Source organism: Trichoplax adhaerens, genomic scaffold (genome assembly GCF_000150275.1).
Source record: "Trichoplax adhaerens TRIADscaffold_10 genomic scaffold, whole genome shotgun sequence".
NCBI lineage: Eukaryota > Metazoa > Placozoa > Uniplacotomia > Trichoplacea > Trichoplacidae > Trichoplax > Trichoplax adhaerens.
Window position 1 is genome coordinate 219,165 of NW_002060952.1, and position 13,476 is coordinate 232,640.

Here is a 13,476-nt window from a genome sequence, read left to right on the forward strand (position 1 = left end):
GTGATCCAGCAGTCATCTTCTTATTAGTATTACTTTCTAGATCATCTGCAGATCGCTTCTATAAACACAAATCATATCAAACTAAGTCACAAATATGAATGTATATCCCATAACGGGAGAGATTTGCAAAGTATAATGTTTCTCAGTACCGTAACGTTTTAAGTTACCTTGGGAAATTTATCGGGATACATTAAATTTTTGGCAATTTCCAAAGCATTCTCATCCTTATTATAACAATTTGAATTATTATTATAGCGTTTATTATAATTCTTATATGAGCGTACAGAACACCATCACACGGTATACAGTAGTTGTATGCTACACGTTGTAAACTTCTTAAGCATTGATTAACGATTTTAGAAACTTACTTTTAGCCAAGGGTGTCCTAATGCTTCATCAAGTGATAACCTGTCAGCAGCTTCAACTTGCATCAATCCACGAACTAGCTCTTTGGCTGCAAAGTAACAAATCAAACAATGTAAAAAATTTCATTCAAATACAACGAATGAATAAGCCGTTATTTTCCTACCTTCTTCAGAAACATCCTTCCATTCATCCGGTGATCTATACCACCGTCTAGATAAAACTTTTGATTTTAAGATTTCAATTGTGTCAGCATCTTCTACTTCACTATCTGAAGCTGTAAATGGTTGATAGCCTGCCAAACTAATTTTATGGTACGTCGTATCATTTTAAAATCACCTTTTTGTAGTTCCGTGTCTTTAGAAATAATACCGTCTATTACTCACCATACATATAAAACAACACCTAAGCTCCACAAATCGACCGCTTTATTGTAACTTTGATTTCCTACTAGGACCTCCGGAGCCAAATAAGTTGGAGTACCTACGTATGATGTCATGAGAGATTTATCTCCGACAATCCTTGCTAGCCCAAAATCAGTCAATTTCACCAAAGTGTAAGGTTCATCGGTCTTTAAAAGAACATTTTCTAGCTAATATCGTATAACATAGGAAAGAATATACTACGTTACTTTATTGCCACGAAAACTAGCAATCGTGAAGTACCTTTATAATTCAAGTAATAACTCCTACCTTCAGGTCTCTATGGCTGATATTGTTTTTGTGTAGGTACTGAACATCAAGTATAAATGATATCATGAGCGGGCGAGGTAATAGGTACGTCATTAGAGATCATAAAAAATTTACCTTGACAGCCTCTAGTAATTGATAGAATATAACTTTAAATTCTTGTTCACGAGCCCCAGCATATTTGCCATATTTTACAACCCTATCGAACAATTCTCCACCTTCAGCTCTATAAAACGGTGAAAATAAATGCAGTATTTGGGCAAAACAACGTGCGCTTGTCATTTAAATCCTTACTTTAGTATATTCTTTGCAAAATAAATACAGCTATTATCGTAATCAATATACTATACCCGTATGAATATATACATACGCACATATATGGATATAGAATGTATACAAGTACATAGAAATTATCGTATAAGAATATTTGATTGACACATGTAGAATCATCTTTTAGCAATACAAGTTTAAAAGTATTGAGGGAAGGGTTGGTACAACTCTAGAACAATACAAAGTGCTTCCGGCGAGTCAAAAACGTCTTCAACTGTAGTCATACAAGGCTGAAATAGAAAGTTACGTTCAATATCATACTTATCAATAGTCACAGGAAAGCAGTTATAAGACTTACATGGTGTAAGCTCTTTAATATTTTTACTTCCTGCATCAGTCGTGAAGTTGAAGTTAGAGCCTAAATGTTGATAGATTTAGTTAATATAAGTACAGTATGTAGTCCCATCAATAACATCTTATGACCATGAATATCAGCTCTGATTTCATTACTGTCAGTAAAATGCTTACCCCACCGGTGAAAGACAAATTCTTTTTCTTAATAATCTTCACAGCATATTTTTGACATGACTTCTTATCGAAAGCTAATTTGACTACTCCACAGGCACCACTATAAAGAAATTATTTTAAATGGTCTAAAAAGCACTTTTGAAATTGATTATCATGTACATATTTTAGCAGCAAACTAAATCATAGAAACAATTACCTCCCTAGCTCTCTTGATATATCGTAATGTTTAGTCAACTCCTACAGTATGAAATTTAGAGATGACATGAGATCATAGAATACCAACTGAAATGCCTATTGCAATTTAATTTAAAAATTATGCAAACCTTTGGATAAAACTGCTTACTAGCAGATGCAACAGCGATATCATAGAATACGTAAGCTACAACATGTGAATAAAGAAGAAATACCATTATAGCAAAATTATTGCAAACTTAATTAATATCGTAAAAAAATTTATCGTTATTAGATAAAAATTAAATATTGCCTAATATATACCGTTAAAGAGGTGTGAACTGATAACAGTAGCAACAGTAGCAACACGTATCCTGATTAACTATGACATCAATTACCTTTGTTGTTTGGAACAGCAAGAGAAATTACATCGTTGTTCATAATGGCACGCTTTTGATTCTTTCCTATCACAAAGTATCAACACTTGAGATTAGCTGTTTCTTTTATAGTAGTTGTGTTATTGAATCGTATTAAAATGTAAATGAAAGTGTAGCAAGGCCAGCCTTTAGGGTTCAATTAATGTACAAACTGAGTAAAATACTTGAATTGCAAGTCCATTGATAAATTATATCAAAAATATTGATTTCTAACCTATCTTTTCTCCATTTAGAAACGTACCATTAGTGCTAAATTTTAAAATCAAGAATTATTTGTGAAGCAATGGTTTATGCAGAATATCATTAATATATTAATATGCGTGCAGGGAAGTGGGAAATCAATTTTTAAAATCTAAGAAAAGTAAGTATGAATAGTACCTCATGTCTTGTATAAAAGTGTTATATCCTGTACTTGAGCCTTTCCTTTCCTAATTCAATAAGATGGTAGATAGTAAGTGAATCTATTTATACATATGTATAATGCATTGTTTAAGCGTTTTCACGTATATCATCAATTGATGGATTACAACAAAAGTAATTCAAGGTTACCCTGGATACGTTGAAGTGACACTTGCTAAACGCACGGTAATGATGATTCTTATCATCATCACTACTAAAACAAAAATCGCATCCACTCCTACCAAAGGTGTTGGTATCTTCTATTAAATCTAATTGATGGAAAAATGTTTATTAGTTGATTTGTAGTTAACCTTGCTTTGAAGTTTCTATTTTTAGAATTTTAAGTTTCATGATTAAGACACAAGCTTCTTCATCATGAATGCGCTGCCAATGAACATCTTTATACAGTATTAGCATACAATATACAGAATCATTTGTGCTAAGTTAAGCTGTAAATAGTGGTTATATGAGAATATCAGGTAATAAAATAGTAAAATACACTGTCGATGCTGATTACTATTGTTATTTACATTTTAATTGATAGCAATGTTTATATATAGTAGAAATACGGATTACAAACAGTGTTTACAGTATGCGACAATTATCGTCCAGATAATATGCAGTAGAGTATCCTTATTACTATCAAAATTATTGCCTTTTCAATAGCTATATAAAAAGTTACCACATTTAGAGAATCCTTGACCAACAGGCAAGAAAGTAGCCCAAACAAGTTCATCAGCAAAGTTATCCTGTGAATGTTGTTCCTCGATCATGTTGACGTCCAAGGTTGGATTATCCATGATTAAAGGCAGGTAGTTTACTGGTAGATTGTTATCCAAGAAAAAGCTCTAACCTCTACATTTGAGTTGATATAATGTGCTTACAATTAAAATCTTCTTCTAACACTGCATCGAGTATAGTAGTAATTAGCTGTGTTAATGTAATATTTTGTCTCTTTGTTATTGTTAAGTGAAGCGAAGAAGTGCAGTTTTGCAAGTTTTGAATTGGTGCTTACTGTCAGTGATCCACTGTACTACAACTATAAGCATTTCTAGCCATAGTCTACCATCTATTCATTGACTGAAATTGTCGCTCAGGCTGCAGTAGATGCTCATTGCTCTCTACTTCATTTCAAGCTACGCTGTTGATTTCTAATTGTAAGCTAAAATAATTGACGATGTTGCCTACTGTTGTAGACCCATGCAAGGCTTGTAGCAGACATGTGCTTGGTAATAAACAGCACATCAATCTACCTTGAAACGAGTCGGCACCGGATCGGATCGTGCCGCTCTTGATCATCATTTGTCATTGCAGGGTATTCTGTGTCTTAATAATCAACTTCAATACTATAGAGATGCAGTATTAAAAGTACTCGACTTACCGATAATTCTAATCGCCAATAGATCATTCAATTTCAACGTTGGAGTTTGTTTTCCAGCAATCACTACAGCTAGCGGACTTGGCTTTAGCCTTTAGCTTCCTTTTTGTTGTGGACTTGGTCAGCTGAACTGTCACTTGTACTGCACACGTCACTTCCAGGCGTGTCAATATGCAAATTGAGGCGGTGTACACTGTACAGTAAGCCGGAATGGACCGCTGTACAGTACACAGTATTGTACTGTACTGTACAGTACTGTACCATAGTAAAAGAAGTAGTTAAGTACTGTAGCTTAGGACTGTAGCTGAGGACTATAGCTGAGGACTGTAACTCATAGTCCATACTGTACTTTACAGTACTGTGTACGGTGTCTGTACAAAACGTACTGTACTCGAGTAGGTAATTTACCGACTGTGTTGTAGTGCGCTTGTGCAGTATTAGCAGACATCATTTCGGAATTACAGTTTTACACTGTAGACTTGATTCAGCGAACTCGGTCCGTACTAGACCCGAACCGAACCATCGACAGGTGTATCCAGGATTCTAGGTTTATTTAGAAAGGCATTTTTTCTTCGATGTCGGTCTGCCGTTCCGGATGCGAAAAGCGCTCCCACTACCATGGATTCATGGAGTCTATGGACTACAAAACAGTGAATACAGTATGCTCTCATTTAGTCGGCCATCACCGTGTTGTATATACGAGCATACAGTATACAACAGTACATTGCCCGTTGAATATTACGCAATGTACTGTATGTGCAGTACAGTATGTAGAAAAGTATATAACATAGTGTACTGTACCTATGCGATATAGAACATACAGTACAGTATACTGTACTGTATATACCGATATACATACTGTATAGTAGAACATATGCTGTATACGCGTCCTTACAGTATTTCATATTTTATAACGAGTAATTAAACTGACGTTAAATTAACTTAATGAATTGTAATAACTTCTTGCAACAAGCCTCACTCGCAATTGTATTACCTCAATAATGATATAATAAAAAAGAGATGTTGCATTTTACTTAGCTTGTAATAACTTCTTGCAACAAGCCTCACTCTCAATTTTACACCTCAATAATGGTATAATAAAAAAGAGATGTTGCATTTCACTTGGCTTGTAATAACTTCTTGCAACAAGCCTCACTCGCAATTTTACACCTCAATAATGGTATAACAAAAAAGAGATGTTGCATTTCACTTGGCTTGTAATAACTTCTTGCAACAAGCCTCACTCTCAATTTTATTACCTCAATAATAATATAATAAAAAAGAGATGTTGCATTTCACTTGGCTTGTAATAACTTCTTGCAACAAGCCTCACTCTCAATTTTATTACCTCAATAATGATATAATAAAAAAGAGATGTTGTATTTTACTTAGCTTGTAATAACTTCTTGCAACAAGCCTCACTCGCAATTTTACACCTCAATAATGGTATAATAAAAAAGAGATGTTGCATTTCACTTGGCTTGTGATAACTTCTTGCAACAAGCCTCACTCTCAATTTTATTACCTCAATAATGGTATAATAAAAAAGAGATGTTGCATTTTACTTAGCTTATAATAACTTCTTGCAACAAGCCTCACTCGCAATTTTACACCTCAATAATGGTATAATAAAAAAGAGATGTTGCATTTCACTTGGCTTGTAATAACTTCTTGCAACAAGCCTCACTCGCAATTTTATTACCTCAATAATGATATAATAAAAAAGAGATGTTGTATTTTACTTGGCTTGTGTGCACTTCTTGCAACTCTTTAGAACCGAACTGCAGTCTGCACACTCTCTTTTTTGTGACTCTTTGTCTTGGCGACACCCTGTTCATAATAAAATCTACCTACTGTATATCTTGACTAGTCACTAATAGAATGCACACAGAGTTAGCTTAACATGCCAAATTTGAATACACCACCACACTAGTCAATCCCTCGCTTGTTATACTTTGCGCGGACCGACTGTACTGTACCTTTTACTAATAATAATTGTAATATTACATCATTCGATGAATAATCTCTTCTTAAATAATGGTAAGGTAAAAAGTACAAGTATATACAGTACGAAAATTCCTGCGGATTTTAATATAGAGCTTACAGAATACTGCCTACTGTATGCTAAGAATTCAGTTTATGTTGACTTAGAATGATAAAGTTGCACATTTAGTCTAAAATACTATGGAGGCTGATCATTTTCCCAGTCATTCTATTCTACGCTACCAATGAAACTGTCTACCATGCAACATAAAACCAACCTAGCATTGACAGCTACCAGGCAGCCCATTTGCATGTCCATTACGGACAGGATAGTATACCGTTGTAGGCATGTAATACAGTTGGAAGGATCCGTAAAATGATCGGTGTTCGCATTTTGGTTAAGTGAACGACCATTTCCCGTCGCTCTCTTTCTTTTTAGTCGTTTCTGATGCTTCACAGCCTGCATTGAATCAATTTGAACTCAGTGTCGCCAATGTTATGACTTTTATAATACGTTTCTTCTTTGCAGTAACTGCGACTATTGATTGTAACATGGCTGGCGCTGTACACGACAGTCATATCGTAGCTTGCTGCCTTGTATTGTACGTGCTATGGAACTGGACTTTACAGCCTCGAATTGGACACGATTCATGTTTCCCACATAGAATGCTCTAGAGTTGGCAAAGCTGTCATTAACAGTAATATATACGGTATATAAACATATATCCTGTATTTTTTTTACACATGATGCCGATACTAAAACTGTTGTATATACAAAGTGGCTTTGGAGTAACAAGTAGTGATGTGATGTGCAATCCTAATAAAGTGTACGTAATTAAGAACAAGAATAAAGTTTGAGATATTATGCATATCCCATTGGCCTTTTAGTCCTGCTATTACAAAGTGGTTTTGGAGTAATAAGTCATGATGTGATGTGCAATCTTAATAAAGTGTACGTCATTAAGAACAAGAATAAAGTTTGAGATATTATGCATATCCCATTGGCCTTTTAGTCCTGCTATTACAAAGTAGTTTTGGAGTAATAAGCCATGATGTGATGTGCAATCTTAATAAAGTGTACGTCATTAAGAACAAAGATTAAAGTTTAAGATATTATGCATATCCCATTGGCATTTTAGTCCTGCTATTACAAAGTGGTTTTGGAGTAATATGTCATGATGTGATGTGCAATCTTAATAAAGTGTACGTCATTAAGAACAAGAATAAAGTTTGAGATATTATGCATATCCAATTGGCCTTTTAGTCCTGCTATTAGCATATTATTATTTTTCATCGTGCTGCGAAATGGCTGGTGTAATATTACAAAATGGTATAAAATGGCCAGTGTAATATTACGTAATCTATAATCTACAACAGTACAGTACAGAACTGTACAGTATTTTTCATTTTTCATACAGTAGAATTGTATTGTACAGCATGTTTACGTTCGCTTTAAAATATAAGAATTCTATTTAAATGCTATTATCAATATCAAAACTGTATTGATTTTATACTAGCATGAACCTTCATCTACCAGCACATATAATATTAAGTCATTTTAATTGCAATGAAGGAAGTCGATTTTTTTCATCGAAATTCTAAAACGAAGGTAAACATGCTGTACTGTACAGTACAGTACAGTGTACAGTACAGTACGTCACGTGCCACATGTACTGTACGGTCATGACTTCTGTACTGTACAGTACTTAAGTTGCATCAAACCAACGCCCAGCTGCAGTTGAGAATTTGCGAAAATTCTAAGCGATCTTTCCTTGGAGAATTGATAAAGGTAAGCTGATGGCTGATGACAGCCCATACCTAGTTAACATTTATATCAATTATCTCAATCGATCTGACGGTAATAAGTAGCTAAAATTGTTATAAAGTGACCTTTTGAGTAGTAAGCGTTGTGTTTCCACTCTTAGTCGTTAACGTTAGCTCGAGGGACTTTGATACACTCCTCCTAGTAAGCTTACTAAAAGACTCTTTTATTTAGGATTTACTCATTTGCTGCATTGAAATAGTATAGCCGTAATGACGTATTCTACACTTATCTTAGTAATTCACTTACCATTTCATTGATATCAAGTCGACATAGTGAGACAGAGATGCGAGCCTGAATGATTCTGAAAACACTCTAATCATGACATCATGAATGTTTGCAATCATTTTTTAGACACCAACAAACCGGAAAACAATGGATAAAGTTCTCTTTTATGTTGATCCTGTTTCGGAACCCTGCAGGTCTGTGCAAATGTTCCTGGATGCTACCAACATTCCCTATGAAGCTAAAATTATCAACTTACTAACCGGTAATAACACGCGTAGATTTGCTTTATCTCTTGATAAATAAATAAATAATTGTCAATGTCTTTTGACAGTAAATACAATAGTACAGTAGGGTGAACGACTGACTGGACCTTGTAGACCCCATGCTGTAATGACATGATATGACAATTGTGCTAGTTGCATTACAATAAAATTGATCATAGTTATGATAGTGTGAGCAGTACAGAATTTGCTGGGAAAATGTTGTCAATCTCCTTATTGACAATATACAGTAGACGAGGACGCGTATTTGGCGTCTGTGTTGTTCCTGTAAAATATACACAGTAGTGATTAGACTCAAGATCCCTGATTTAGAATTTACTGATGCAGTAAATTATAGCGATGTAGTTCATAATCTAATGCATTTAAGTTGTGGCAACAACTTCCCGATCGGTAATATTCTTTGGCAGCTCATAATGCAATATTATAGTACTGTATAGCTAGATAAAAATCTGTTCGCCCTAGCGGTTCTAGGCAGCTGCTGCTTCTTGCTAACCAAGACTGTAGTAACAGTTGATCTACTGCTTACACGTTACGTGGATAATGTAATTGATAATAATAATAAGAATGATAAATTACCGTGATGTTGTACTACAGTGAATTAAAATAGGAGTATGTCTGCAGTCTGTAGTAGATTATCTTGCTCTCTTTTATCGTTTACTGTTGTTATGGTGCGATGAACGGATCCAATGGTAAGCTTTCAGATCGAAATTCTAATCTAAAGGACTGATGACTATGGCGGTTTCGTCATGCACGATTATACTCCACCGTCATCTAGCATACGAGTACACTAACCCATCGTCGGTCGAGTATCATTTCAGTTTATAGAATTACATTGAAATTTGAAGAACAGTTTTATTGTAGTAGAATATCGACATCCTGATCACACGATTTGATATTAACCATACACGATATACTGTACACTTACTGTAGAAGCATAGATTAATAACCTGTGTTAAAGTGTGATTTATTACATTTTTTTACTTAAAGGTTAATAATCAATTACTAAACAAAAATTTTGACCTTGATTTAAATATTTGCAGCTGAACATCGTACAGACGAGTATAAGGCTATTAATCCAACTCAAACTGTACCAGCCATTGCTCATGGAGATCTTAAATTATTTGAAAGGTAATAAAGCTATAGGGCGTTTAAGGACTTGCCACTACCGGCACTAATAACACATAATCTTAGATCTTGTAGTATTGTTGGTTCTTCTACAACTGTTATCCAAAAGATAATTCTTCATATCTATTTTTAAGATAACCGGTAGAGATGAAAATCTTAGATTTCTTTTCCACTTAGCTACATTCCTGAAAGCCTTACTTTCTGCTCAATGTATATGCCACTTTTTAAAGACCCCTTTATTAATAAACTAACCAAAGGATTCGTTGTCACAATCATGCTATATTTAATAGGCTTCAGTATAGTTCATTAGTTACTCCCGGTATAAAATTACATAATTCACAAACATCACCTTACCGCAATCAGTCGATCATGTATGGGAATTGCATCTACGAAGATAACTATATATAGTTTTGATAAATGCTGTTAATAGTTGCATTATTTATGGCTATCCAAATTAAAAAAGCTTCATTTTTTTGTTTACCTGTTAGCGTTGCTATTCTCATCTACTTGACTGACAAATTTTCTACACCTGATCATTGGTATCCAAGCGATTTAAAGAAAAGAGCAAAGATAAATGAATACCTTCAGTGGCATCACATGAATACGAGATGGAAGGGTGGACTGCTTGTCATGCTGAAGTTTGTGAGTTAAAAGGGATAGATCCGAATTTATTAGTACAACATAATGTACTTTGTATAATATCGATTATGTGTACCTATTGTCTTGGTGTACGGGCAATGGCGATGTTACTGAATTCTTAAATATCTCAATACATCCCAAGGTCTTCCTTCCCATGTTCCTCAAGGTGGAGGTCAGTGAAGAGGAACAAAATGCTGCCATCACTGCTTTGAAGGAAACGTTAGATGTTTTCGAAAAGTGCTTTCTCAAAGACAACAAATTTATTGCTGGCGACGAAATCTCAATTGCCGATTTGATGGCTATCGGTGAACTTATCGCACCTGATGGCATTGGTATTTACGCTGGTAAGAATAGGCCAAAAGTTGAAGCATGGCATAACAGAGTTAAGGAAGCTCTTGGTTCGCATTATGATGTAGCACATAAAACACTTTATGAGCTTGGTAGTACTTTAAAAAGTGGACTGTCAAAGTCGATTGATTACTGAAACACTTGAATAGATTTTGGTTGGATTACCCTTGATGTTGTAGGCTTGCCGGATACCTAGTAGTCTTACAGTAGCATTAAATTACGCAATAAGTATTCAATGTAAGAGTAGAAAGATGCTAGATGATCCACTGTCTTGCTATTAGCGTGCGATGCTAAAAAATTTGGACTGAATAGGAGTTAATAGTTATAATTATTTTAATCTAAGCATAGTATATTGCCAAACTGTTTGACTTGTATCCAGCCTTTTTAACTGACGATGTATTTCTAAATAAAATACAATAACGGACAGATTTATAGTTCATTACCAAGTTACAATTCTAACACTCAATAATGAAAGGAGGTGAAATAACTGAACATGCAGAATTGCCATAGGCATCAAGATTAGCATTTGCTGTGCCGTTTAGAAAGCAGCTAACTCATAATAATAACTGTTTGCTTTTTAGTTGGCAGTTATTCAAAGTTTTTTGTTTGGGTACCTTACATTTTCAATCATATTGCAAAATTGCTGCACGAAATGCACTTATGGTCAACATTTCCTACATTTTTGATCGTATATTTATAAGTTTACACCGTTAACAGATTCATGTCCTCGCAAAAACGTGTACGGCATTTAGTGCTGCTGTTTCATCAGGTATCAATTTAAATTAATGTACACTAGCCACGTTTAACGTGATATTGTATAAATATACAAGATGATGATAGTCAGTGATGAATACGATCATTCGCAATTACTATATTTACATTTAAAGTATCATACTTCACTAATGATTCAAAATTCTTTTTATTCCTGATAATCCGTTTTAACTCGAGGCAGTGAGCTAACACGCACACCACTGCTTCTATTACATAATGACATAATATTAGCTGAACTATAGATTTTTCTTCTTTCATTTCTAGTCTAGTCCTATACCCCGTCGTGTAACCGATAGATTGTGACTCATAACGTTAGTTTATATTACAGTTATTGTACTACTGTATTGCTAACAAATATTAACGTAAATATAAGTCATCGACTTGTGGTATTTATCAATTTGCCCATCGTGCATCTCCATAACAGATGATGATTATGCACTCTATGCCTGCATTTAGATTCGATTACCAATTATGTCCTTACACCCTGTCACCTTGCTTACGGATGACCATAGTAAATATCCCTATCTCTTCATATGAATTAGCGACACAGGGATTATATTCGGCTGTATACCTTAATTTTATACTAACTGATTTCATATTCAATGTCTTATTACAATCTCCTTCCACTCGCTTAATGTCACCATATTTACGTAAACTTTCCGCAATCATCATTTCATCTTTTCACTTTTCAGCTATTTCTCGCGTTTTGTCAGTTAATTATTTGGCCTTCATGCATTCTTTTTGCTGTAAATATATGCCACTAAGAAGAAGGCAGCCATAATATTGAAGTCGGTTAGGATCAATAGCACTTGTAGACATCGCATGAATTTTACTGAAAACTCGTGTGCAATAAATAAGATACCGCCAGATTAACATTAAAGATAGATGGAATACCCGTATTACAGCCTTTACTTTTAACGGGTTTATTCCTCGTAATTGAAGGATCGATAATTATAATTTATTCATAAATCTAATAAAAAATATGTAGTTCCGATATCAAGCAACATACGCGTATATAGTGAGCGTACTATACAATTCAACCTTGTAACTGTTTATTCGAGTAAAACGAAAATTGTGTTGACTATTGCAACTTTGCAAGTAGCTTCCTTTACTGTAAAAATTTCAAATTTATTATCACTTAAGATTTAATTTTTCTTATGTTATTCTGTCGTACCGTGATTAAACGTTGCAATAACAGTTTTAGGGCGTCAACAAGTAAAAGTTATTTTACTTGCAACCGCTCGTGATGCCAAAGTACAATCTTGTGATATAATATCTGTTACAGTGCGAAGTCTTTGCACTATAGTGTACTGTAAACCACCCTGAGACACTGACTGGCCTGACCATAGAGGTAAGAAAAAACTTCTATTGGCCTGACGAAAACTACAGTATAGTACGGTTCATCTGATTTGCAAAAGTTATAGTTGTTGCTTATTTACTTTGTTATTTGTTTGTAAATAATTCTATTTGAGAGCCTTTACGTAAGCGTAAAGTCTTATTAGTTGAGCTAGTACTCGATGTATTTAATAAGCTAATGTTGATGACTTCTATAACTTGAATTAAGCTAATTTATCCGATAATGTCATTTTAAATGATTCATAGCAAGCGATTACTACGAGATTAGAACTTTTATAGCATACCAATAAGAATAGTAGTTTTATGACTAAGAGAAGATTAGCATACTGTATATTAATTATTTCAAGAACATTTAGGTCTATATACCATATTCACTAAATGAAATAGGTAAAATGTTTTAGATAAAACTATATTTCAAATTTACAGATTGGATCCTATTTTAATATTTTTTGATTGTACTTTCATTTACATAAATAAGAGTTATTCAATGTTATTATATAGTATATTCCATTTTAAAAATCTATAATATTCCTGTATCTAATGTCAAAACTAAGATAAGTGAATATTTTAGCGAGCATGAAATTATTAACTAGTATTGAATAAGTCAGGTTAGATCTACTATAACTTCTAGATAACAGCATTAATCTTTATGAGCGAGAGAAAATAAGTAAACAGAAAGATGACTATT

General features: G+C 34.1%; 2 protein-coding genes across 2 annotated transcripts; one reads left to right on the top strand and one right to left on the bottom strand.

Moving 5' to 3' along the window:
* Positions 1-356: 356 nt before the first annotated feature.
* On the bottom strand, positions 357-1,958 carry TRIADDRAFT_29114 (uncharacterized protein; the record flags this gene model as incomplete). Its single annotated transcript, XM_002115314.1, has 8 exons — positions 357-454; positions 530-666; positions 750-955; positions 1,056-1,094; positions 1,170-1,278; positions 1,548-1,612; positions 1,681-1,740; positions 1,851-1,958. Coding segments are annotated over 8 exons (822 nt in total), but the record flags the coding sequence as incomplete, so codon positions are not given.
* Positions 1,959-7,985: 6,027 nt separating this feature from the next.
* Positions 7,986-10,974, top strand: TRIADDRAFT_38086 (expressed hypothetical protein). Its single transcript, XM_002115185.1, has 5 exons — positions 7,986-8,007; positions 8,395-8,530; positions 9,590-9,677; positions 10,163-10,316; positions 10,456-10,974. The coding sequence occupies exons 2-5, from the start codon at positions 8,416-8,418 to the stop codon at positions 10,795-10,797; spliced, it is 699 nt and encodes a 232-aa protein (XP_002115221.1). The 5' UTR covers positions 7,986-8,007; positions 8,395-8,415; the 3' UTR covers positions 10,798-10,974.
* Positions 10,975-13,476: the final 2,502 nt, after the last annotated feature.

Excerpts from the sequence above, each read along its gene's own strand:
- TRIADDRAFT_38086 (XM_002115185.1), top strand. The coding sequence starts at position 8,416 with ATGGATAAAGTTCTCTTTTATGTTGATCCTGTTTCGGAACCCTGCAGG. Across the intron at positions 9,678-10,162 it reads GATCTTAAATTATTTGAAAG|CGTTGCTATTCTCATCTACT; the intron begins GTAATAAAGCTA and ends TTTACCTGTTAG. Across the intron at positions 10,317-10,455 it reads TGCTTGTCATGCTGAAGTTT|GTCTTCCTTCCCATGTTCCT; the intron begins GTGAGTTAAAAG and ends ATACATCCCAAG.